General features: G+C 45.4%; 4 protein-coding genes across 10 annotated transcripts in view; 2 read left to right on the top strand and 2 right to left on the bottom strand.

Moving 5' to 3' along the window:
- Window positions 1-2,994, top strand: part of ADAM19 (ADAM metallopeptidase domain 19) — a 30,532-nt gene extending 27,538 nt beyond the window's left edge. Inside the window, exons 22-23 of the mRNA XM_051631551.1 lie at window positions 768-914; window positions 1,666-2,994. Coding sequence (XP_051487511.1) covers window positions 768-914; window positions 1,666-1,740 — 222 coding nt within the window. The 3' untranslated portion in view covers window positions 1,741-2,994. The remainder of the gene's footprint in view (window positions 1-767; window positions 915-1,665) is intronic.
- A 1,499-nt stretch (window positions 2,995-4,493) lies between these two features.
- On the bottom strand, window positions 4,494-13,321 carry NIPAL4 (NIPA like domain containing 4). The gene is made up of 7 exons (XM_051631598.1): window positions 13,104-13,321; window positions 11,129-11,377; window positions 8,403-8,459; window positions 7,285-7,375; window positions 5,983-6,143; window positions 5,304-5,887; window positions 4,494-4,881 (listed from the first exon to the last, which is right to left on the bottom strand). Exons 1-7 carry the CDS (start codon window positions 13,138-13,140, stop codon window positions 4,870-4,872), a joined length of 1,191 nt encoding a protein of 396 aa, XP_051487558.1. The 5' UTR covers window positions 13,141-13,321; the 3' UTR covers window positions 4,494-4,869.
- The window catches only part of FNDC9 (fibronectin type III domain containing 9), a 33,535-nt gene continuing 18,316 nt past the window's right edge, over window positions 9,052-24,270 (top strand). Inside the window, exon 1 of the mRNA XM_051631603.1 lies at window positions 9,052-9,087. The gene's annotated coding sequence lies outside the window, so the exon portion shown is untranslated. The remainder of the gene's footprint in view (window positions 9,088-24,270) is intronic.
- Window positions 18,302-24,270, bottom strand: part of CYFIP2 (cytoplasmic FMR1 interacting protein 2) — a 54,308-nt gene continuing 48,339 nt past the window's right edge. For all 7 annotated transcript variants that reach the window (XM_051631584.1, XM_051631583.1, XM_051631589.1 and 4 more), the window contains 3 exons: window positions 23,662-23,900; window positions 22,990-23,137; window positions 18,302-22,448 (listed from right to left, as the gene is read on the bottom strand). In XM_051631584.1, coding sequence (XP_051487544.1) covers window positions 22,281-22,448; window positions 22,990-23,137; window positions 23,662-23,900 — 555 coding nt within the window. In that variant the 3' untranslated portion in view covers window positions 18,302-22,280. The remainder of the gene's footprint in view (window positions 22,449-22,989; window positions 23,138-23,661; window positions 23,901-24,270) is intronic.

Raw genomic sequence — 24,270 nt, 5'->3', positions numbered from 1 at the left:
TTGTGTGCACAAACAAAGGAATAACTGTAGGTGGGTGCAGGGCTGTGTGTTTGCATGGGCACACGTAGATACGTGTATATAAGGTTTACAGGCATTATATGGACAATCACATAGTAAGTGTATGTGTGTGAAACTTGCTTCCAACCTTTAGTGCATCAATAATGTGGCTAATTAAAAAGCTTTGGAACATGGCTTCCCTGTTACTTGCAAAATTCAAGGCTTAAAAATAAGTAGCCAGAATATGATGTGCTTTCAGCCCATGGCTCCATTTAGGAGGCAGTGCAAAGTACCCCTGTTATCCTGTTTGATTGTCCTCAGTTTGAAGCCAGCTGCCCAGCAGCCTAAGGCCCATGCAGCCTTCATGAAACACAACAAAGGGAAAAACTTGCTGAAAACCACTAATCACCTGCTTAATACAATAAGCAATAGCAGCAGCCACCTGTGTCCCCCCTCCTTGCTTGCAAGAGGGAGAGGTCTTTGCAAGCATGGTTTTGCCAGGATCCCTTCAGTCCTTTGGACCAAGCAGGGGTTCTACAGGCAGGGTTGTGATGGGGACTCCTGCCCAATCTGTGAGATTTTTCCTGCTTTTCATCATGCAGCCATTAGACTGTAGTGTCCCTGGGGCTAATGCCAACCCAGAGACACGGAGGTGTGCAGCTGCATACCCAATCTGCTGTCTCAGATAACAAAAAATAAAAAATATTAGCTCTATTTTCAGGCCAGGCATCTCTCCGGGCTGAGAATTCAAAATTGTTTTTCTTGCACAGGATATTTCTAGGCCCCGGCCACCCCAAAGAGCTTTACCAGCTAATCCTGTCCCAGCCAGACCCAGAGCCTGGCCAGGGAACAGCTCTGCCCTCTCGCTGCCTCCGGCGCACCCCAGAACCCCAGGACGACTCCAGCCTGCGGCAGAGGTAGGCACTGAGTGCAGTGACGGGAAGCTCAGCTGTGTCCCCTCACCACCAGCTATCAAACTACTGTTGAAGGGACTAACCTGGCTGTCATATGGCAAAACACCTTCATGCACAGCTGTGGAAAGACTGTTGGGTTGGTTGCCTTTATTGCAGGGGCCTCTGTTTTTCCCTGTTCCTGATTAAGAATTTAATAGGTTATGCGCAACAGTTAATTCAGTCCTCCACATCCCTGAGCACCTCCTCAGACATGTGAGCAGGGCATTGAGGGGGTGTGACCCAGAATGGTAAGTGAAGAGCAGCAAAACAGGAAGGTCCACACAAGACTTGAGTACCTCTGTAAGGAAGAGAAACAGTCTCCAGCCTCTCTACCCATGGCTAAGGAGATTCTTTCCCTGCAGAGCATGTTTCCCAAATGTGTCGTAATAAGGGACTTTGAGCTCATCACCCTGTAAGCTGGGTCTCTTGACACAAACACATCCACTCCACAGACCATGGAATGGGTGCTGTCCCCAGCTGACAACATACTTGTAAACTTTTTAGAGCTGTAAAAATTGGGGAAAAACACATGAACTTTGTTGTGTTCCTGGGGTGAGAGTTTCCCACATTATGCTTTATGGTGTGAATTCATGTGAACTGAGACAGGCTTCCCCTGGCCTTCTGTCACATCACCTCTGGGAGAGGGAGAGGGCAGCATTTGCTCTTTCATCAGTGTTCACCCCTCTATCTTTTCCCCATTTTCCATCTCACCCAGAATACTGGCGTTGGAACTGCTGGAGCAGCAAGTGTCTTGAAAATGGGACAACTGGGCTCCCGTGGGCACTCATGAAGCAGTCTGTTCCCAGCTGGCTCTGACCTTCACAGGGGACTGGATGGCCTTTATCAACCAAAAAAACATTCACAGTCACAGAAAGTCTCTCAGTTCCTCTCCTCTAGCTTCACCTGTTTCCTTTGTGACTCAACGAGCTGCAGGCAGGCTTGGCAGGAGTGCCACCAGAAACTGCTCCGTGCCAAGCTGAACTCGACTCTCTCTGCCAATAGAATTTTCCATCTAGAGATGACTTGTTTATACGGTATTTAAATATTCTTGTGCAATATCCAGTGCAGGGATGGGGTGATAGGGGTTTCATGTGTTTTTAATCAGTTATTTAAGTGTTACCAGGGAGAAAAAGCTGTGAGTGCAGGTGCTGGCCCTGATGGGCTTTCATGTAAGACTCAGCCCTGTTGGTTTCCTCAGCCCATCCACGCAGCTGCAGGAGCATACATTGGTGCTATACAGAAACCACTGCCCCTTGGGAGTAAAAGGCAGCTGTTGATAACTTTCTTCAGCTTATTCTGAGTTTACAGTGGGTGGCAAGTGGGGACACAACAGGGAGCAAACCATCAAAATGTTCCTAGTTAAAATAAATTCTGGGTCACTATGGATTTTTATTAGCTTTAGTAGTGCAGATTAATTATTCTCCCTATATAACCATCTTCAGCAAGTGTTGCAACCTATTGGTCTTCCAGCACTTGCTTGTCTTGCCTCAAAGCTGTAAGACCCAACTGCAACCCCAGTGTGGCCCGTGCATTCCCATCCGTGCCACTGGGACACCGACAAGGTACGACAGGGAAAGTCTGGCCAAGATCCGGAGCAAACGGCCAGAAGGAAGCTCAGCAACAACCAGTGCTGAAACCTCCTCTCCAGCATACGGTACCATGGATTATCAGTAGACACTTTTGCACATCTCCTCAGGCTTTGCTCTGTGCTGAGCAGTAATTCAGCATGGGCTGTCTGCTCCCCATATCAGTGAGAAACTTACCTTCACATTGCCCAGGTGGTAAAACAGCAGAAATATTAATACAACATATGGTGCTTTTGTAGGGCAGCTCATTTAATCCTGTTTTTTTTTCCTCCACAATGTGGATGGAGAAAGCTGTCCATATGCACTTTAAGCAGCTGATGGTTCTGACCCCGAGGACCCTCCCTTGTGAATTTGTTTGGGGTTTTTTTTTATCCTAATGGTTTGGGGTTTTGTATGTTTTTTTTCCTCAGGATTTTAAAATTATGACCTTTGTTATGCCAAATATTTCTCTTTTTTTTTTTTTTTTTCCCCCTTGAAATTATTTCCAGGAAATTCTGGAGCTATGGTTACAACAACAATTCTGTTGTGTTTGATTTATTATGGACAAATCCTCAGTGTGATTGCTGCTGCACATGTGAGAAACTGTATTATTGGCATAAAAAAGTCTTGTCTGATAGTTCTCTTTCCCTAAGCTCTACTGATTGAAAATGAACAAACACTGAACACTCATTAAATTTGTAGTTATATATAGCAGTATATCTGCAGGATGACTTAAACCACATGAGTTTTTGCAACTTTACTACCTCTTTCTCTACAGGGAAACAGTACATAGGGTGTGTCTTGGATTTCTGGTTGATTATTCCTTATCTTGATAATTTTGGGCCTTTTCATACCTTCTCTATGTCTGGAAAACAAACCAACCTACAATACTTATGTCTGAAATAAGTGATGCCAAGTGAAAGGCATCATCTTTCTAGTCTTTATATCTCTTTTCTATGGTTGCATTACATTGCATAGAAACAATTTATATTCAAACAACACATTTGTTTGAATTAGTTGTTTCTTGGGGTAACGTGGCCATGGAATGTCACATTTTACTGCTCACAGATGGAGCAGGAAGCTGGGCACATACTGTACACAGTCGACCACAAGAACTCAACCTTATACCTGAGCCCTCACTGAAGACAGCAAGCATACTTCTGCTACAGCCCCTCATCTGTATCAAATGGCCACAAAAAAAACCAAAACAACAAACAACTCCTAAGAATATTTTCACTGCATGTGATGTCAACGTGGGATCATGCTCCTAAAAAATCCTCCTGGCCACAAAAAAGCTCAGAGAACTGGACATGTCCAAACCCTAATGGAAAATGTTATTGCTGGAATATCGTAGTCTCCAAAAGGTAGTTTTAAGTGAGTCCTTTTAATTTTTATACGTGTGCAAGTTGAGAGAGTAAGAATAGGGGAACTGCAGGAGGAGTAAATGATGGTAAAACATGATGGTTTTGAAAGAGAACATTACTTGGGAGAACATATACTGAAATACATCTCACTTTCTCCTGTGCCCACATATTAATGGTTTACAATAATTCTCTCTGTGCATCTATGCAAATACTTGAAGAATGCAATTAATTGTGCCTTTTGCCTAGTTTTAATAAATTTGTCAGTTGTCATTAAATATTATGTCACTGTGTACTGTTTTGATTTAAATCTTCAATTTATAGGTGGCATTCCTCCAGGTGGAATGGGTTTTAGGAAACACAGTCTAGGCAGTGAGAAGGATGAGTCCCGTTTACAATTATTTGTAAAATAAAATGCACAAAACATTATAGCAATTAGGATGCCAAAAAACAAAGCTCGAGGGAGTTACTTAGATCATTTTCTGCTGCCAAAGGAGGGCGCTGCTGTTTTATGCTCTGCCCCAAATGCTCTTTCTGCTCTGTTGTCCTTTAGCCCGTTTATCCTTTACAGTTTCACCAATAAGATCAGAGAAATTAAAACCTTTCAGATCCACATGCAAGTTTTGGGTTATTTTTTTTAATATAAAAGCCTTTATTTCCCTTTCCAGATTAAAAATAAAGTACTGAAATGTTATTAAAATGAGAGATTGCATATTCCAGCCCCAAGATACTCTGGCACCTCCCAAGAAACAAAGGGTGAAAAAGATTTCTCTGCAATGATCCTGTAAAAACACTTCATGGCTTGGGTCCTGCCACTGAGCACAAGTAAGTACCTATTCCAAAACTTGGCACATTTTGCCCATGTTCACCAATATTCTTATTATTTGCAGAGCAAGTAATTAACTGTGGACGAGCAGAGTCTGAATAGCAGGCGTGCACCGTTCAGTCCTTGTCTCTCACCTCCTTTTGAGATACTGGTCTGTATTATAGAGTTCAGGCAAGTGTCTAGAAAGGAAAAAGAAAACAAAGACAAAAAACACGAATCAATTATTCAATCAGGGCTTGGAAATAAATACACCAATGGCCATGCATGGGGGAAGAAGTGCAAGAGTAAACCTGTGAAGAGATGGGAAGGGACCTCAGAGAGGAGCTTTGTCCCAGAAGTATCGTATTTCAAGAGGATTTTCATTTTAAGTGGCTGCATGTATTAAAGAATTAAACACACCCCTTGTTGTTACACCATGGCAAAGATCCAATCCAAAAGCCCAGATAAAGACTTGGCTTGACTGTACCAAGCTTTGGATAAGATACTGTTGGATTTATTTTCTGCTTTTCCTTTTTTTAAACTGTTCTGGAATATTTACATCAACCCATTCACCCAACCTCTAGACCCTTGCATGTAACCACCAAGTGTAGATTATGAATACTTTGGGTTTATCCTCTGGGGCGATGCTGGCATTGTCCACCTCTATCAGGATGTTCTTGTCATCTCGGGTGACTGGTGCTTCCTGTCCACTCTGGAGGACTTGTGGTAGATTCCCTAAGCTGATGTCCATATCTTTGAAGGCATGGAGTAAAAACACTCCCAAAATGATGGTGAGGAAGCCACAAACTGTCCCAATGATGTCGACTACAGTCATGGTGACCCACTCCTTAAAGAGGATGATGGAAGTTGTGATGACGATGGTGGTGAACAGCACATAGTAGATGGGAAACACCAAAGAGGTGTTGAAAATGTCTAGCGACTTATTGAGGTAGTTAATTTGTGTAGTGATGGATGCCACCAGCGTGATGATTAGGATCCATGTCAGTGGGTGCTGCAACACAGGCTGACCACCAAAGAAGCCCTTGATGGCAATACCCAGGCCCTTGACAGAGGACACGGAGAAGGCTCCAATAACAGAGCAGATGGTGAGGTAGACGAGGATGTTCCTCTGGCCATAGCGGGGTGCGAGGTAGAAGATCAGGAGGAAGCAGAGAGCCAAGAGGATCGCAGCATAAGCAAGGAAACCTGGAAGAGGGAGAGAAGTAACTCAAAACTGTGCAGCAGGCGTGGGGAGCAGCATACACTGCCCAGTCCCAAGAGAGGAAACATGACCTGCTTACCTGGCTCTTTCAGCTTAGAGCACATTTCATCCAGAGTGGTGACCTCCTCATCCTCTGGAGCATGTATCACCATCACAGTGCTGCCCACCAGGCTGAGCATGCAGCCCAGCTTTCCCAGCAGGTTGAGCCGTTCTCCAAGCAAATAGGAGGACAGGATGGCACTGCATGGGACAGAAAAAATGTCAGCTGAGGCTTTAAATTCTTTTAAAGAAGTGGCAGCAGTTAAAATAAGGTAAAGAATGCCTTCATACATGGGACACAAATTCAGAGTATATTTGTTGGCTTCCAGTGTGTTAATACACTGCATTATTGACAGCTGAGCCCACTGAAATGCAGGTGTGATCAATAGATCACAGCTCATGCATCAGCAGGTGAAAAAAATGCTGAATGTGTTAGCACATCTTCAGGAATATTTTCAGGGCCTACAGAGTCACTCATGAGCTGTTAAACACTATAAAGCCTTTAATGCTCAAGGAAATTATTTCAAGGACCAATGCAAGAGAGGAAAAAAAACAACTACCTAACAACAAATGCCTAACAACAAAAGAGTAACATTAATTTTAACTAAATAATCAGAATTATTAAGAGAAACTCTGAAGAAACTGAAGCTGAAGATATATCTGCAAAAATATCTAGTTGTTGCCCATAAAAATTTGGGGCAAGGCACCAGAGCAGTCCTAACTCTCAGTTTGCTTGTGCATTTCACAATAACAGATCTTCTATAAAAACTTTAGAACCTGGAGTCATGTATTTTGATGTGAATCTCCTTTTTCTTTTTTTTCAAATACATTTTAAAATGAGGTTTCAGCCCTTTTGGCAATAGACAGAAGTATAAAAACACAACATCAGAGTGCCCTAAAAGCCTAGAAAACATTAGGCAAATGAAAGACAGTTTAAAAACAAGCCTGATATTTTTTACCCTTTTAGATTTTTAGTTCATTACAAGAACAAAACAAAACAACCAACCCAATCTTGAATTAGCTAAAGGGCTGGAATAAGAAAGGAAGTAACACTGATATTTGTAATAATTTAATCTGAAGTGTATGTGGCTGCTATTCATATGCAGCATTTCCAGAAGGGCATGTTACTTAATTCAGGGGTTTCCAAATGACCCCCCAAAAGCACAACAACTTTGAGAGTATTTTTTTAGAAAAAACCCAGGCTTTTTTGTTTCATTTTGTTTTTCTTTCTGGCAGAATGAATCATATTAGCATCACTTCAAGTCTTTGTATCTTACAAGACAAACAAGCAAAAAAAAAAAAAAAAAAAAGGCAAATTGCAAACCTCAGACACATAAATCACCTTATGAGAACGCTCAGAGCCCCCAGGGGCGTGACAATAGTTGCAGGAGCAAAGGCATAGGCAGCAAAGTTGGCAGCTTCCCCTCCACCCACTAAACAAACACAAGAAAAATAAATACCAGTGAGTTCCAGTACACATTTTGTGTTTTCTCTTGTGGGCTTGCAAACTAGTAAGACAGCAGAGTGGGTTTTACTATGGGGGTTTCATGCTGCTGCTGAACAGGGCCAGATAGTTGGTGAAAGTCTACTACAAATTAATGCAGGCAGAGGTGTTACTAAAGCCCAGCACCCTCAGGAAGAAGGGCTGGAGATGGTGGAGCTTGGCCATGCCACAGGTGACCCACATGAACTCATCAACCCCCCAGCCCAGACAGGCAGCTGCAACTCATTTGGGTCCTTCCTGAGGGGTCAGGTGGCTGCTGGGAGCCTGCTCCTCACCTACAAAGAGTCTCCTTGGGGCTGCAGTGTCTTTCCTTGGCTGGGCTGTCCTTGTCCCCTGAGCAGTGAGTATTGTGTGCTTGCTTATGGGTTGGGCTGCTACGGTTGTGTAGCAGGAGCTGTAACAGCAGAGCAAGGTGGGGGCACCTTGAGTTGCTGCTGCTGCAGCAGTGAGAGCCAGAAAAGACTGCTCTGAAAAACCCTCTGCTCCTCCATGTGCAGCAGTGAGTCCACTTTAAGAAGATACTATAATGTTGCAGCATGAGAAGAAGGAATTAAGTCTTGCTCTAAGGCAAAGCAAGTTTTGCTCAAGAAAGGAGCTGCTACCAACACCTCCCTTGGGCTCCAGCAGTGACCTTTCCTGGAGTCTCCAGGCACACATGGGAGGCTGTTTGTCCTCTGCCTGGTACACAGGCAGACCAGCCAGCTGCCTGATTAAAACCTGGATTTCCATGCTTTTGGTTGAGTAAAACTGAGCCAGCAAGTCCTACCAGCCCTACAGGAGGATGGTGGGGAGATGCTGTGTGGCTCAATGCCTCCCCTCTCCTTGAGGTACCTATGATGATGACTGGGGAACTTGCAGAAGAAAAAATTTTTAAGCCACCAGATACTGGGCTTGTTCTGCACCTGACTCACACAGCCTGGAAAAGCTTCAACCCCAGGGAAACAGCTTCTACTTACTAGTTAACAAGCCAGCCCACCAGAGCCAGTCCTTTAGGTAGCCGTGGCCTCCATCTCCTGGGGAAGCAAAGCACACAGGTATGCAGGAGTTAACAACCATGCTCTTTGGAGTGAGAGATGAGAAACATCCCTTTCAAGAGGGACAAATTGCAAAGGGAAGAGCATGACAAAGAAAACAGCCTGGAAGGACAGAATATGCTGACATGCCAAGGGATTAGAGCAAGTTGGCATTTAGGGCTGGACAATGCAAATACAATAAAAGGAGTTGTTTAATCCTGGGTGGCAATGGGAATGGCACCCACTGCCCCAAAGCCACAGAGGTTATCAGCCTGTGGTGCAGCCTGCCCTGCTGCAGGATGGAGCCTGGGGATGCCCTTCAGCCCTGGGAGCTGTGGTCATCCTCGCTGGTTCGTCAGGGTGCACCAGTCCCTAAACCCAGCAACAAACACCCCAGCTGAGGTTCCATGGACTGGTCTTGTTTCATCTTGCGCGTTCCAGCTGCCTGCTTGTTATGGGGCACTCCTGGAGCAGAGGGATGAAGGATAGCAGGGACTGCTCTGTGCTGGGTGCCCCCACCCAAAGGCTGCTACCGGGACCCTGCCACCCTGCATCCTGCCTGTGGGGACCCTGCACTTCACCTTGCATCACACCAGCTGGCGGTGGAGCCTCGTGCATGGGTGCTAAGGTAAGGCAATGTGCTTTTCCAAATCCAGCTCAGATGGGGGTTATAGCTATGACGGATGAGGTGGTGAAAAACTGGTCAGTTGCTCTGTGCAGGCATGTGGTGCTTCGTTTGTGCTGCTGTATGGTTGTAGTGAAGGCTCTCTGCATCCTGTCCTAGAAGCTTGTCTGCTCCTTTTGTACACTGTTTTGTATCAGAGTGGTATCACAGAGCCTCAGCCTGAGCTGCCAGAAATCCTAATGTTACACTGATGTGGCACAGGCATTTTGTGACTGGGGGTTTCTGATGGAAAAAAAGATTCCTGACATTGGAACAACTCGGTGAAAGGTGTGCATGTAAATATGGAATAATGGACATACTGTGTTGGGCATTAATCCAGCGTGGGTCTTAACCCACAAGCTGTTACACCTAAGGGACTTGAGCCTGTTGACATTGTGAAGCCTGATTTTACTGGGTCAGAGAGAGCATGTGTTGTTGGGAAGCCTGACCTCACCAGAGCTGTCAGCAACAGCAGTGTTTGAGCTGCCTTGTAGAAAAGTGATGTGCAGGGGTGAAATGCTGGGACTGAGAGATTAAAGGGCAGGATAGGGAAAGGGGAAATGAAGATGCAGACAGGAATTTGCTCTAATTCAGCCTCTTCTGGTTCCTCAAGTTCACAAATGCTTAAGTTCAAATGTTATGCTTTGGTATTCCTTAGAATTTGCTGTATAGTTTTGGCTTTTGGTTGTTTTGTTGTTTTTTTTTTTCCTCATGAACTCTTGTCAGCTTCAGTTTTTTGTCATTCATTTTTAATTCCTGGTTAAACATTCTGAAAAACAGGGAGGGGTTTGCTCTTGTTTTACTGGCTTGGCTCTGTCATGGGAAGAGTTCATGGAAGGAAGGAGGAGAGAGACATCTTAAAACAGCTGAAACAGTACTTGATATTTCATTGTGTGAATATAAGGTGAAAGATAAACCCATGTGAGTTGAGCATTTGCATGTGGCTGGCCTAGTGGTAGGGATGGAGATGGACTTGAGACTGGCCTGTGGCTCAGGTGCTGTTTGTGACTTTGCTGGTTGACCCTGGACTGTCATTTCATTGTTCAGTGCCCCCATGTCCCCATATGGGGACACAGTAAAAGTCAGGATGGTGATACTTCCTTTGTAAAATTATTCGAGAGTTGTTCCTAGCTCAGAACTGGGAAGCAGTAGTATTGTAATTATCATTATTTTGGTTTGTAGTTATGCAAGTAGGTCAGCTGCCAGGTAGGACTTAAGCTCTTGCTAGAGCACGTTTGCAATGCTGATGGGATGTGTACAATTCCAGAGTGTAATTTCACTGTAGGCAGTGCTCCTCCACCATTTGCCATCCATAGATATGTGCACATAAACACATGCCTCGCCCTAAGAGCTTGGTGCTAGAGGAAAGTTATCTACGTGTAGTTGAGCAACATACCTCAGAAGTATCTGAAAACCACAAGCAGGGTTCACAGAGATTGCAGGTGTGCAGTCCTGCATTAATAAATGGTTCTCACCAATGCAATTAAAGCACATGGGGCCAGATCCTTGTCTCAGTGACTTGGTGGCAAAGCTGCCTCATGCATCAAGAAGAGCAAGAGTGGGGTCATGTAGCTGTGCTGTTCTGCTCCAGTCTGTGGCACAGAGATGACTTGCACCTTTGTGCAAAGACACACATTTCAAACATCTTTCAATGCTCTGTTTCCTCCTTCCCAGGCAAGAGCTGTGATGGGCATGTGTTGTTTCAGTGGGTATCCATCTGATTACACAGTGTGTGTGACTTGCTACTTGCAGTGCAAGGCAGGGGAATGCTGCTTTTAGCCCTTCCAGGGCAGGGCTCTGTAAAAGAGTTCCTCAGCTCCGGTACAGCACTTCTCTCTACGTCTTGCACACAAAAATACATCCAGAAAAGGTCTTATTTATATGGATGATGGAAGGCTGACATGTACCCAGAGGGGTCCCCTTGCCTTACGAGTGCTGGAGCTTGGATGATGTGTGGTTCTGGGAACAGGTGGACCTCCTCCCTCCTGCCCCCCAAAAGCCTTACCTGCCCTGGTGCCTCCCTTCTCCACCAGGCGTAGCAGCCCCTTCTTCTTGAGGATGATGCTACTTCCAATAAGGAAGCTAGAGAAGACAGCCAAGCCCAATCCAATGTAGAATCCATAATTGTTTTCCAGCTGAGTTATCCAAGAGTAATCTAAAGTCCCATTGTCCTGGACAGAGTTATTTGGGTCAGCATCGCTGATCACTTGGCACACGACCCGGTGGGAGAAGCATGAGAGGGTTACCAGAGACCCTGTGAGACCACAGTGGAGATAAAACAGCAAATTACTGATATGACTATCACAAGTGCCTCTATTAGCTTTTGGGCTCATCCAGATGTCTGTCTGAACAGCCACCTGTACTGTCACCCCAACAGCACAAACCCACCAGCTCTCATACATAGGACACCTCTTTACTCTCATGTGGAAGGTGCTGAGTGACAAATTTCTGGTGTGCAGTTCAAGCATCTCATTAACACAAAGTCTTTGCCAGTCTACACATTGAACTAGAAGGCCACACAAGGACCACTATAAAAATGTGCTTTGAATTTCCAAATATCTCTGCCAGAGTCTCTCCCCCAAGCTCCTGTGTTATGAGCTTGAACTATGCCTTATCAATACTCAACCTTGTTGATTCAAAGGCTTTGGTGCTTTCCAGCCACCTAATCCTCACCTATACCAGCTTGTCTGCAACTTCCAGCTTTGGGTTTAATGTGGAGTAATGCCAGCATGTTGTAACTGTGCATCTGTTTTGGCTCTGTGTACTTAGTAGTGCCATGGGATTGCTCATAAGACAGCAGGTTCATCCCAGACCAAAGTCTCATCTCTATGTTGCCTCTACTGCCTCTATCTACTCTAGATAGAACAGTTTTATTCTACTTGCAGAGTGCCCGAGTGCTTGTAAAGCACACCAAGTCCTGCCAGTGTGCAAGGACTGGAGGCAGGCATGATTTTCTGCTGTTAACACCAAAAGCACTAAGCCCCTGCGTCTCTAGCCAAGGTGTGTTGCTGCGTGTGGGTGGGAAAATTGCAGTTTCTTCCTACCCTCACACCCCTACCACACCCAGCACATCTTCCATTGCAATCTTCCTCAGTGTAGTAAAGATAGTGAGACTGTGGGGAACAGAGCAGCCAGGTGGAGTGTCACAGAAGTCTCTTTGTAGTAAAAGACTTTCATTCCTACATTAGTTCAGGCAGATATTTATGAAGCATCTGTTTGTGTGTCTGCAGGCAGGGGAATGCACTGGCTGAGCTGCTGACAGTACTGCTGGCAGCCTGGGCATGGGTCCCACCTTTTTCCTGAATCAAGAGACTGGCTTAAAACTTCTGCAGCTGCAGCTCCTGTCCCTGGTGCATGTAGTTGAGGATTTGATCTGAACTGAAATCCAAGCTTTTTCTAGTGGAAAAAATTCTGGTGACTGTCGAGATGAGTTTCCAGTTTCCCTAACAGGTTTATTTTCTAATGGAAAAACATCCTTGATTGTGGAAATATCTCCTGGGCAATAGGGAGCCAACTTGTCTCCTCGGCTGGGTTAAAGCCTCTGCAGTGTGCTACTGGGGACACGCGTTAGGTGGTGGGATGGGGGGGACCCCGCCTGGGTTAGGTAAACTTTAAAGGAAAAAATACAATCCTGGCTTCTGTGCAAGTGCAGTAAGGCTGGCAGAGCACAGTGCTGGCTGGGGGTGGCTGCTGGATAAAGGGAGTTTTCCCATTCCTATACCGACCTCAAAAAACAGCAACAAAAGAATCCCGTAAGCTAAACAAAAACCAAACACAAAAAATCCAAAAGAAAAACACAACGCGAGGAAACCCTAAACCCAGAAAAGGGCGCAGTGACAGGGCTGAGGATAAGGCCGGAGGGCGCAGCGGGCTCAGCCCCCGCGGTGCGCAGCCCCGGCTGCCGCCCCGGACCCTCCCGTCGCCCCGGGCAGGCTTGTCCCGCTCCCCCCGCGCTGCCGGGCGGGCCCGGCTGCACCCACCGTTGCTGCAGCTGCTGTTCGTCTCCAGCGGCTCCATCTCCTTCGTCCTCCCGGCCGGCTCAACGCATCCCGGAGCCGAGGGCAGAGCGGCTGCGGGCGGGGCTGGGCAGGGCAGGGCCGGGCCCCAGCGCACCTGCCCGGCCGGCTCCTCCTCCTCCGGGCCCTGGGCTCGGAGCTCCGGCAGCAGGTGCCGTGCGAGCCCTGGGCCCCAGCCCCGCTGCTGCCCTCTGCCCTGCCCGCTCGGCGGCTGGCGGGGAGGAGAAGGTGGCTCTGCTGGCAGCAGCGGCTGGGTTGAGCAGCCTTTGCAGAGGTGTGGGACCAGGCTTCCCCCCCCCAGCCTCAGCCCAGTTTCTCCTCTGGAGGGTGTTTTTCCTATTTGCAGTGGTTGGGAGAAGGTGCTGTGGAAGCAGGAGGCTGCGCTACAGGCTGGGTGGCATGTGAGGCTGGCAGCAGTGGCTGAGCGGTGGGACGCCGGGTGGATGCTGAGAGGGCTGTGCCCACTGCAGAGCTGGGGGCTCTGTATCTGCACAGGGTGTGGTGGAACAGAAATTAAAAGTAGCCAAGAGAAATTAAATCCGGTTCTCCGGAAGGTATCTCCTCTTATTGAAAAGACTCTGACCTCAGTTAATATAGCAAGGAAACAATGTTTACAAATATGTAAAGGGCGAGTGTCAGGAGGATGGAGCCAGGCTCTTCTGAGTGCTGTCTAATGACAGCACAGGGGCAACAGGTGCAAGCTGGAGGATAGGAGGTTCCATGTAAACATGAGAAAAAACTTTTTAACTGTCAGGGTGACAGCACTGGAACAGGCTGCCCGGAGAGGTTTTAGAGTCTGCTCTGGAGACATTCAAAGCCCACCTGGATGCATTCCTATGTGACCTATTCTTGGGGATCCTGCTCTGGCAGGAGAGTTGGATTCAATCTTTTGAGGCCTCTTGATAACAGTAGCGTGTGAAGGTTTTGGAGCATGTTGCACACCAGTTGCACCCCATGCCTTCATCCCCACCCTCCTCTGCCAGTGTCCTCCCTTCCTGTGTTTGTGTGTGGTGGCCACGTGTACACAGAGACCTACTGCCAATACAAAAACCCTTTCATTGAAGCAGGAGCCATTAGCAGCCAGGTTTCCCTGTAGGCCAGCAGAGATAAGTAAACCCAAAAGCTTTACTTCAGCAAGCCCAGATTTATAGGTAGAAAGGGTATCTGTTGTAAGGCAGATGTAAGATCTGCAATATCTGAATGTGTCTGAAAATGTGCTTGCTTTTTTTTCCCCTCCCCCCCAATAAAATATATTGCCTGTTACTACAGAAACTGCCCTTAGACCGTCAGGCTGCAGCAGTGCTAGCACTGCATGGCTCCTTCACTCGGCGCCTGATCCTATCTCTCTACAACTGTTTTCTCCAGCAAATGTCATGTTCAAGTGTTTCGTGAGTCATTTGATTTTAATCAGGTCTATTTACCAGTCACAGACCTGTTGCTGGCTGGGAGAGACTGTGCCAGCCAAATCCCACGTCCTCCCCTTTATCACAGGAACACTTGATAATCAATCCAAACTGTGTGGCGGTGGGTTTTGATGTGGGCAATGAAACTTGTGCTGATTTTTCAGTGATCGGAAAGCAACTTTTGCTGCTGTCATATATTATGCAGGCAAAAGGCACCCAGGGTGAGATAGTGATGGCAGGATTTGGCCATTATGTAGAAAATTTACTTGTTGATGCTGAACAAGAGCTATTCACACAATGTGTGAGTCTGAGGCTGATTGTAGAGCCCATGGTGATGGTGGAGTGGGACAAGCATTTGCTGTCTTTGCAGTGCTGACTGCCTGGGGGAATGTGTCCCCCATCCTCTTGCTGGCTGCTCCACCTGCTTGTTCTGGTGCTCAGGAGCACTGTGGGGCTCTTCCCCTTTGTTGGACCTTCTCCCAGCACCCCGATGTCTTGCTCATAGCTGAGGACTCCTAATGGTGATGCAGTTATTGGCAGTTGAGCTGCATCAAAAAATAATTTCCATGCTTTTGTGGGCGAGTGTTGTTGACACCCGCACAGAGCACAGTTGCCCACTATGCACAAAGAGGTAATAGGGAAGAAGGAAAGTTTTCTGGAAGGAATCTGGGGTTAAAATTATCTCTTTGGTCATGATACAACCTCATTAATTACTGCCACAGTAGAGGCGGTGGTGCACTCAAAAGCAAAAATCCACTTTGGGGCACTGCTTTACCTTGCCCTGTCAGCTTGATTTCCTAAAGGAAAAGGCAGATGTGATGTGTTTATTCAATCACCAAAGATATGTGACCCTGTAGCTGCTTTTGCCAGATTTGACAAGGAGTGAAATCTCCAAGAGAAGCTGTTCTCAATTCTGGGAAGAGAGGAGACAGGATAGGGAAGAGTTCCCAGAAGGAGGGATTGTGATCTGGCCCCATTAGGCACCAGGGAAGGAGCATCACTAATTGTCACCACTCTGAGAGAAGCTTCAGTCAGATCTTGTAATCAGCCATGGGACACAAGTGTATAATGTATTTCTTTCTCTCTGGTGCAGGGGCTGCAAGGGTGTGGTGTATAAAATCACTATGTCACAGGAGTTGCATTTGGTGGATTTAGCAAGGCTGCATATGGCAATATGGGAGTTAAAAGCCAGGTAGGATTGGCATGGAATTGCCTCCTGTGTTTAGTCAAGGGCAAGTTGAGACTGATAACAAGAAATCAGGGATGCAACCAATGCCTCTTTTATTGCTTCATATCCTCATTTTAATGGGAAGGCTGTAATTAAGGGAGTTCAGCTCCAAGCTATGACCTCACTGGTTGGTACTCTCATCAGATGTTCCCTTAAAAATAACTCATCAGAAATCAGGGAGTCTTACTTAGCAGCTCATCTTCTAACAATGCAGTTCCTCCTGAAATACCAGTTTCTACGCCAAAAAACTTGACTGGAATCCAGGGGGTAGAGCAAGACATCTTTGCATGCAAATAACCACTTTAGCAACATCAAAAGACTTTTCCCTGCTCTTCTCTGCTCATCTCTTTTGGTCTGGAAAAAAGGGTGGGAAAATACTGAGTATCAGTTGTTCTGTGTTACAAATAATTGTGGAAATATCATGGAAACAGGTGAAGGAAACTTTCAGATGTCTTCTAAGCAAGGTTCCTGTGGAACTTTAAGAACAGGGTTGCAATATTGTGCTATGGCTTTGTCTAGTTTGAGGGCTCCAAGGAGCTATTTGCCGCTTCAAAGAGAGGGTAAATCCTTTTCTTTCTGACAGGGATGCAATTGCATAGAGGTAAAGGGAATTGCTTGGTGTTCAGGTAATTGCAGTATTACATGAAAGGCTGCTCAAAGCTTGGAAGTCTGGACTTCGTTGAGCAGACAGCTTCTAATTCAGCCTGTCTCAAGGTAACCACGTCTGCAATGACTGAGGCTATCATTTTGTGCTACTAGTTTAGACAACACCACCAAAATTGAGAGTTCCCAAGCCTGTCACACTCTGGGGTTCCCACCCTTGCTGTACTGCCCTCCCTGTGCCAGTGCACATACCTGTGGGGCTGTGCTGTGGAACAGCTGAGCTATCCAGGGTCATTAGACCATAAAACACACCCCAACTCGTTTCTCCCAGGATTGTTAAATTTGTCATCCAGATAAGTTCAGTGATCTGGATTCCTGTGGCCCCATAACCCACATATGTTGGCAGAACAGAAGTGGTGGGCTGGTGAAGGAGAGGAGGTGGATGTTCAGCATGCATCAGAGGCCTTGAGGCATCAGAGCAGCAGGGGGTGCCAAGGCGAAGTGGCACTTAATCAGCAGATCACTTGTTTGCAGACCTCTTATCTGCTGGATGTTTGCATCAGAATTCTAAATCAAGCAAAGCTAGATGTGAAAAGCACTCCTGGCTTGCAGAAGGGGTCACAGGAAGGGTCATTTTGTTATGCTTTTGAAAGAATAAACCAATCATTAATCAACTGTTCTTCGCATTGGTGAAGCAGCTTTCATCTGAAAACCTAAATGTGTTCAGAAGCAACAGGAAGAAGAAGGAAAGATGTGGGCCTAGATCTTTGATGCTGGTCTGTTAGGGTTGATAGTCCAAAATTTAGTCTTGGACCCTGATGTTCAAATCAAGTACTGCTTCTGGCTCCAGGTGCAGCCTGTGAGCTCTTGGCATTCTTAGGGCTCATGTTAGTACTGGGGTGTCCACAAGACAGCAGATTAATTAAATTTTAAAAAAGTAAAAGAGAAATCTTGGTGGAGGAAAGGATGAAAACCAGACAACCTGTCTAGTGTCAGTGGCTGAGTCAGGAAGAAAGTCCCGCTGCCCTCTCTGCCATTCCCCATTGCAGAACTATGTTGAAATCAGTAAACATTGAGCAACTTTGGGCCATTGGCAGGCAGTCCTCCAGAGCAGTGTTACACACACAGCTGTGGGCACATCAGGTGCCCTTGGCCTTAAAGCACATTGAAAAGATCAAAAGAGCAGCCTGGTCGTGGTGTAAAGTTCACTTCAAGTTTCATGTGAAGAATCATTGAATTTTTATTCCTCTTAAGCTAGGAAGCTGTTCCCATGAGAACACCTTGGGAAGAATCTATGAAAGGGAACATCAGTTACAGTATTTTGTGCAGGGCTGAGGAAGCACCAGGTGCTCCCGCTCCTGTGGATCCACATTAGCTGTTTCACTCTAATTTCTCCACTCCCAGAGGGTCTTTTCCCCTCAGTTCCCACTGCTCCTTCAGCAGTCAGCAGCCACAGATGCTCCTTTGATGCTTTTAACACAATCATAAGAGCAGTTTCATATGGAAATTTGGGGAAAAAACAGCAAGGAGAGCCTCCTGGAATAAAAAGGCCCTTATTGAGTTGACAAGGCTGTTAAGTTGACAAAGCTACTCAAAGCTTTGTTTTGACTAGGTCCTGTCAAATTCTATTAAAAATAGTTATATAATTTTCCCTCTTCCACCCTTCTTACATTAAAACAAGTTTTCAAATGAAAATCCATTGTGGAAAGATGTTTTCCTAAAAAATTAACTTTTTGATAGGAAAATTTGTATCCTTTGGTGTTGAGTGCAAAGCTTCTTTTTTTTTTTTAATTTTTTTGTTTTGGCAAAAGCCAGATATTTTATCAACAAAATGTTGCCTTTAATTCTCTTAGCTTTTTCTTTGTGCCAGGTGCAATTGGAGGCTCTCCCCAAATAATAGTCATTGCAACAATGATGACACCACAAAGTAAACTCTGCCCATTTCATTAATGAGCCCAATTTTTATTTCTCTTAATCACAAAAATCATCCCACATTTGTTGTACACACTCTTGGTTGCTGTATTATGGGACATATTGCCATGTACCAGATGCTTTACTCTTGCAGAAGCATTTTTAATGGAGATGGAAGCTTCTGTTAGCTGAATTTTAGAACAACAGCAAAAAATAATAATACAAAATCAAAATATCATCTTCAGCTGCATAGCAAATATGGATCAAAAATTTAACACCGTATCAGATCACGAGCGTAAATATACCTCACCATAAATAAAATTCATTGTACAAAATGACTCAAGCAGCTTTTCATACAAATATGGTACATTTGACAAGAGTTTTTGAGAATATTTTCTTGTTTGGTTTTTTTACATCTTCAATTTTTTTCTTTTGTTCTCAAACACACATGAACCTACTGGACTGGAGTAATGCAGGAGAAAAAGGACTAACATCTTGTTCAATGCTAATAAGTGCTGTCAGAGTTTTAAAGGAAAACCTTTGAAGTGCTGAGGTTCAACTAGTTTGCTTCCCCTTTCTATTGTATCATTGAAAGTCAAGCGTAGCAGCATCCAAAACAAGGCATGTGCACTGCCCAACAGCCACATTTTATAATGTCAAAGCTGGAGGGAACATTAAAATAACCTAGTCTGACTTCATTCATGACACAGGCCATCCTTTCTCCCCCCTGTAATTGCTGTACTGAGCCAACAGCTTGTCTTTGAAGGAGGTGTTCCAAGTGGTGGCTGGGAAATCCTGGGGAGTTTGCAGAGTACTTTAGAGTAAGCAGGAAAATGCAGGTAAAAAAGCAAGCCCATAGTCAGTGGACTTAAAGTATCCAGAAAGGGGTCCACATTAGAAAAAAAAAAAAATAGGGGTCTGTACATTGTAAAAGGCTGAAAACTATAGGATCAGAGCATATCTGCAAGGAAGACACCCAAACTTGGCAGGAAGTCTGCAAGTGTGTAGAATATGCCTGACCCTGTGGCAATCTGTTACTATTTAGCCCTACTGGTACAAATTTGCTCCTTATTTCCATTAAGAATTATGACACTGAAAAGAGGAGAGGAGAAAAAAATAGTATCAATTTTCAAGGAGTTCTTTAAAACAACTAAGCCTTGATTTTTTTTCTCATACACAGTCAAGGAGGGTTAGAGAACTGAAGCTAAAGACTATCTGCATCCTTTAGATAATAAAAGGACCATAACATCAAATCTCAGAAATGAAGACCATAAGATTATTCCTAGCTGATATCTCATACTACTTGAGCAACAAGGGAAAACATCTGCATACACTCTACAGTCAAAAACACTTTACATTTTGTTCATGCACTTTGCACATTTCACTCAAAACGTTTAACTCCTCAGAATGTTGAAGGGATTTTGTTTGTGCCAGCAAATCTGAGGGCAACAAACAGATTTCATATCCCTGTTCTTTCAAGTACAAGCACCTATGTTTTGCAGGGTTTCAGTGAATTATTATGGCAAAATTACAGCAAAAGAATGCAAAGTGATATTTCTGCTTAGGTAAAATATCTCATTACTCAATCCAGACCTAAACAGATGGAAACAGGCATTTGAATTCACCTTATATTCTGTTCTGTCTAGGTAGCTAAGACTGGCTCATGTGGTACAGTTCATCCTTTTGTAGTAACTTTTTGCTCATGCTAGTTTCTGAGAAGATGCCAACATCCTGTAACATGTCATATGCAGTGGAACATTTGTGCTATGCCCAGAGGAGGCTCTGAGAGCCAGACAGGGTCTTGTGCTACCTTTTCAGCAACACTTTCATACCAAAATAACAAGCACTTACTCTTTAGGTCAGGAAAAATAGGATCTTGGTTGGATCTATCTTCCTTGTATCTTGTTTTCCACAAAAAATAAAGTGCTTGATTCTCTTCTTCCTTTTAAAAATATATATCTGTAGATACCCTCAATCCAGTAGTGTAGAAGTGTTGGAATATGATGGAAAACCAGAACTGACATCCTTAATGGAAGAGTAGAGAGCAAGAGCCCTGCAGTACCACCAAGTCTCTGATGCTCTTCTGCTGCTCTTCCTCCCAACAAGGAGGAAACAACTCGCCTTGCTGGGCTGGGTCCTTCCCTGCCACTCAAAGATTTCAGCCAGACTTCCTGAGATTTCATTTAACTTTAAGATTACTATGCCACAACATTTCCTCCCTGCAGTTTAAGTGTCTGTCTTGTCAATTAAAGGAAACTCAAGGTGTGAAAATGTCCAGCACTTTTCACATGCAGGGTATTTATTGATTACCAAGGGAGTAGGTGGTGACTGTCTGGAAGAATAAATTCACCCCACCCAGCATGACATTCTCTTGCTCATACTAGTTTGCTGCCTGCTGTTTCCTAAAACAAAATACTTCAGCTGGGACATTTTTACTATTTTCATGTTCCCTTTGAAAGAATAAATGCCCAGGCTCTGCCTTTTTAACATCCATGCAGGAAGTTTACAAGGCATGATGAAATGCCTGAAAGAAAGATGTATTATCACATCTCTGTACTGTAACAGCAACCATCTGCTGTGACCTGGCTAAAGGTGAGAAATTAAAACACTGCTTGCTAGTGGTGAGGCTAGCATCATTTTCTCTTGGAGCATGTGGTTTGATCTTTTAGCTTCAAGCACAAGCTTTTGTATCACTTCAGTGACGCTACTGAGGGGAAGCAAGGAAGACCATGAATTATGAAATCCTCCTTGAAGTTCCTATTGAATTTGTTCTCAGTATCCAGGAGTCTTAGATTAGCTGAGTGGGAAAAGGAAATGGATTTCAGTGTTCCCTCTGAATGCTTTTCAACCTGGAAAATTCTGTGTATTTTAAATGTTTATCTTGTATTTTACCTCTTTTAAACAAACATAATTTCTGAGTGATGGGAAGTTTCCTAGGCCCTGCTGATACTCATCTCTGAGGAAAGGTATTTGGTCTCTGTGCCACTAGGAATTTGTCTAAAAGAAGGAAAAATAGTATCCCACAACATATACGAACTACACAGTCCAGCTGTCATCCTTGGCCAAAGATCAAAGATCACATATGTTCAAGGTAACTCCACCTGCCTCCTGTCACGACCAGTGATTATTTCCACCCAGATTAATGTGTTCAGGAGCATGTTCACATGAATGCAGCCTGTTCTGCAGTCCATAAGCAATCTTGTTTAGTTTGTGGAAGGATGTGATTTCAGGGGACAGTCCTCTGCATGAAAACAAGTGGATGTTCCATAGTAGGGAAAAAGCCAGGCCATTTTCTCTCAGCCCTGTTCTCTGAAGTGCTGAGGAGTCATTTGGCAACTAGACCATCGCTATTCTGAAACCCACGTGCCAAAGCTCCTGTAAACAGATGCTAGAAAGGTCAACAATGCAGCAGAAAACACAAAGCCAGCCCCAGCCTGGGCTTTGCAGCCATCCAAGACCAGCCCATCATGTATCCTCTGCGCCCATCACTTGATCCTCAGAGTGCTGCCACAAGTGACATCCTGTCTTCTTCCCCCCAGAGAGCAAATCAGGGGCTTGTCTTCAGACTCTTCTGCTCCATGGCTGGTGGCACATGTCACTGGGGGTGCTGATTTGCCCCACTCTTTCTGCAGTGAGGCTCCTGGCACTGCAGAATTATGGAGCTCATGCTTGGGGCTGCAATATGGCTTCAGAGTGATGTTTGGTTGGATGAATCACAGGGAAAAAACTGACCACTTCATGGAAGAAAAGCACATTTCCCCCACCAGCCCCCACCCACCCCCAAGTCTGAAAGCTACAAGTAAAATGGATCACAGGGATGGTATAGAAGAACATGCACTTGAACAGGGCCAGATGGGAAGATGCATCCTCATGTGTAGTAGGCATGTACCCAGTCCTACTTTGTTGTCAGGTCTTATGCTGTTGAGTTTAGCCCTGCCAGCTGTTCTGGGTTCAGTCCCTTCTGCCTTTCCAGCCCCTGTGGGGTCAGTGTCCACACTAGCAAGTGGTGGCCAGTGACTGGTGGATTGGGGGCTGGAAGCAGCGCACGTGCTCCACTGTGGAACTGTCTGTTTCCACCGACTTCATGTACTTGTTCAGGATGGCAAAAATCTCGTTGTTCAGGATCTGATACTTCCTGATCCTGTCAGCCATCTTCTTCAAGGGCTGGAGGGATGGGTAAGCAGAAAATCAGCAGATGAAGAAAGTCTTATGTCACCTGACTAGCTAGAAAGTACCAGTACCTCTGCCCTGCTGCTGAGAAACCTCTGGTATAATGTGTTACAGTTCCACATAGCACCTCCCAGGGACCAGTGACTCACTTCATTATAGTTTGATGACTCAAGACAGAGCATTAACAAGGTCTGTGAGTGGTCCCAAGTTAGCTGATTCAAAGTCTAGACTCCCAGCTGCTTACTGAGAAACCACTGAGATCACAGGATGGTTGCTGGAAACACCAGCTTCTTTGCTCCATCTTCCCAACCCCAGGAGGAAGGGAAAGCTTTGGGAGAAAAAAGATATGATCATGAAGCCACTTAAGATCTTGCCCTCTCTGCTGAGACTGAGATGGGAATCTCACAGTGAGTGAGTCCACTTTAAATAAGGTTAATACTGGGCATGGTTGTAAATTATGAGTTTGAACAAGGTAAGACAGAAAACAGAGAAGTGTGCTGGTTCAGGTCCTTTGGGACCTCACCTTTCCACTTACCACATTTTTTATTATTTCATCCTTCCCGTCCTGTCTCTGCACCTTCAGCAGGTGGTAGCAGAAGTCAAAGAGGTCAAAGCGCCGTTGCTGTCCAAGGAGAACAATGATAGAGCAACCTGCCCAGTTCAGACCATCTCCAAAGCACTGCCTGGAAGGAGAACAGGGTGATGGGGTGGGGTGAGATGACAGGATAGTTAGGTAAGAGAAGTCCTACCATGGCACCAGGAAGTTTCCTTGATGAATTCCTGAGGAAATCAGATTCAGTCCTACTCCTAGAAAGTGGATGTACACTTAGAGAGAATGAACTCAGGAAGAGATATGGAGAATTGCAGCAGGGCCAGGCTGTGCAGGGTACATCACAGGGTATGATGGAGGATGACCTAGCCTCTGACTTGGGTGGTTGGCTCATCTACCCATTTCCTTCTGCATGTCAACTTGGGCATGTCCCTTTACATTGCTCTTTTCCTCAGCTGTTCAGGTAGAAAGCTCTCTGGGCATCTCTTTACGTCCATACACAACAAAGTCCTTTCATCAAGGACCCATGTTTCTCCTCTACCTCTGCACTGGCTGGGGCTATCGCTGCCTCTGAGGGCATCTCAGGGGCATCCTGAGGGCTTGCAAGCCCTGCTAGCTCATGGGTGTCACTAATGGCAGAGCTGATTGGACACTCACTCTGCAGTGAACTCGTTGGTGCCCACGGGGATGCAGTACACAAACTGCATGGCACTCCAGAGCCGGTGAAACTCCACGCACTCGTCCACGTGCATGACCCCGTTGGTCGGGGGTGGCCCACGCCAGATGGGGTCCTGCAGGTAGCTCCTAATTCGTGTCAGGATCACCTCAAACATGGACAGCCCGCAGCACAACCGCTCCTTGGTCAGCAGGTCACCCTCCCGGGCGATGGCTATTTGCTGAGGAGGAGGAGGACCAAAGAAACAGAAGTGACCATGTAATACAGACGGACCCTCTCGATGGACTCAATGCTTCCTGGTCTCCCAGGCTCTTTCCAAGTTAACACAGATCCTGTGCAAGGTTCAACCTTACCTCTGATGGTTGCTCCCATGGCACTCCCCACCAGAGAATACTCATCCCTCAAACAGAAGGAGACAATATTGTGCCCAACTATGTTTCACCAACCTTAGTATCTTTTGAAATAACTCTGTCTGTGGGAGAACAAAAGTCGAAGGTAAAGCTCTGATCAGAAATACTGATCCTTCATTCAGCTAACATGCTGCTCTCTTCTGCTCCTGCTACTCAGTGTTGCTGGGTTTAATTTCATTA

This window comes from Apus apus, chromosome 13 (assembly GCF_020740795.1).
Source record: "Apus apus isolate bApuApu2 chromosome 13, bApuApu2.pri.cur, whole genome shotgun sequence".
In the NCBI taxonomy this organism is placed as follows: domain Eukaryota; kingdom Metazoa; phylum Chordata; class Aves; order Apodiformes; family Apodidae; genus Apus; species Apus apus.
Note: the sequence above shows the minus strand (reverse complement) of the source record. Positions and strands in the feature narration are given on the sequence as shown.

Bases quoted from the DNA above. Each gene is read 5' to 3' on its own strand.
- NIPAL4 (XM_051631598.1), bottom strand. From the start codon at position 13,140: ATGGAGCCGCTGGAGACGAACAGCAGCTGCAGCAACG. The intron at 8,460-11,128 runs GTAAGGCTTTTG...TTGCTTCCCCAG, and splicing joins GAAGGGAGGCACCAGGGCAG to GAGATGGAGGCCACGGCTAC. The intron at 5,888-5,982 runs GTAAGCAGGTCA...TCCCTCTTCCAG, and splicing joins CTCTAAGCTGAAAGAGCCAG to GTTTCCTTGCTTATGCTGCG.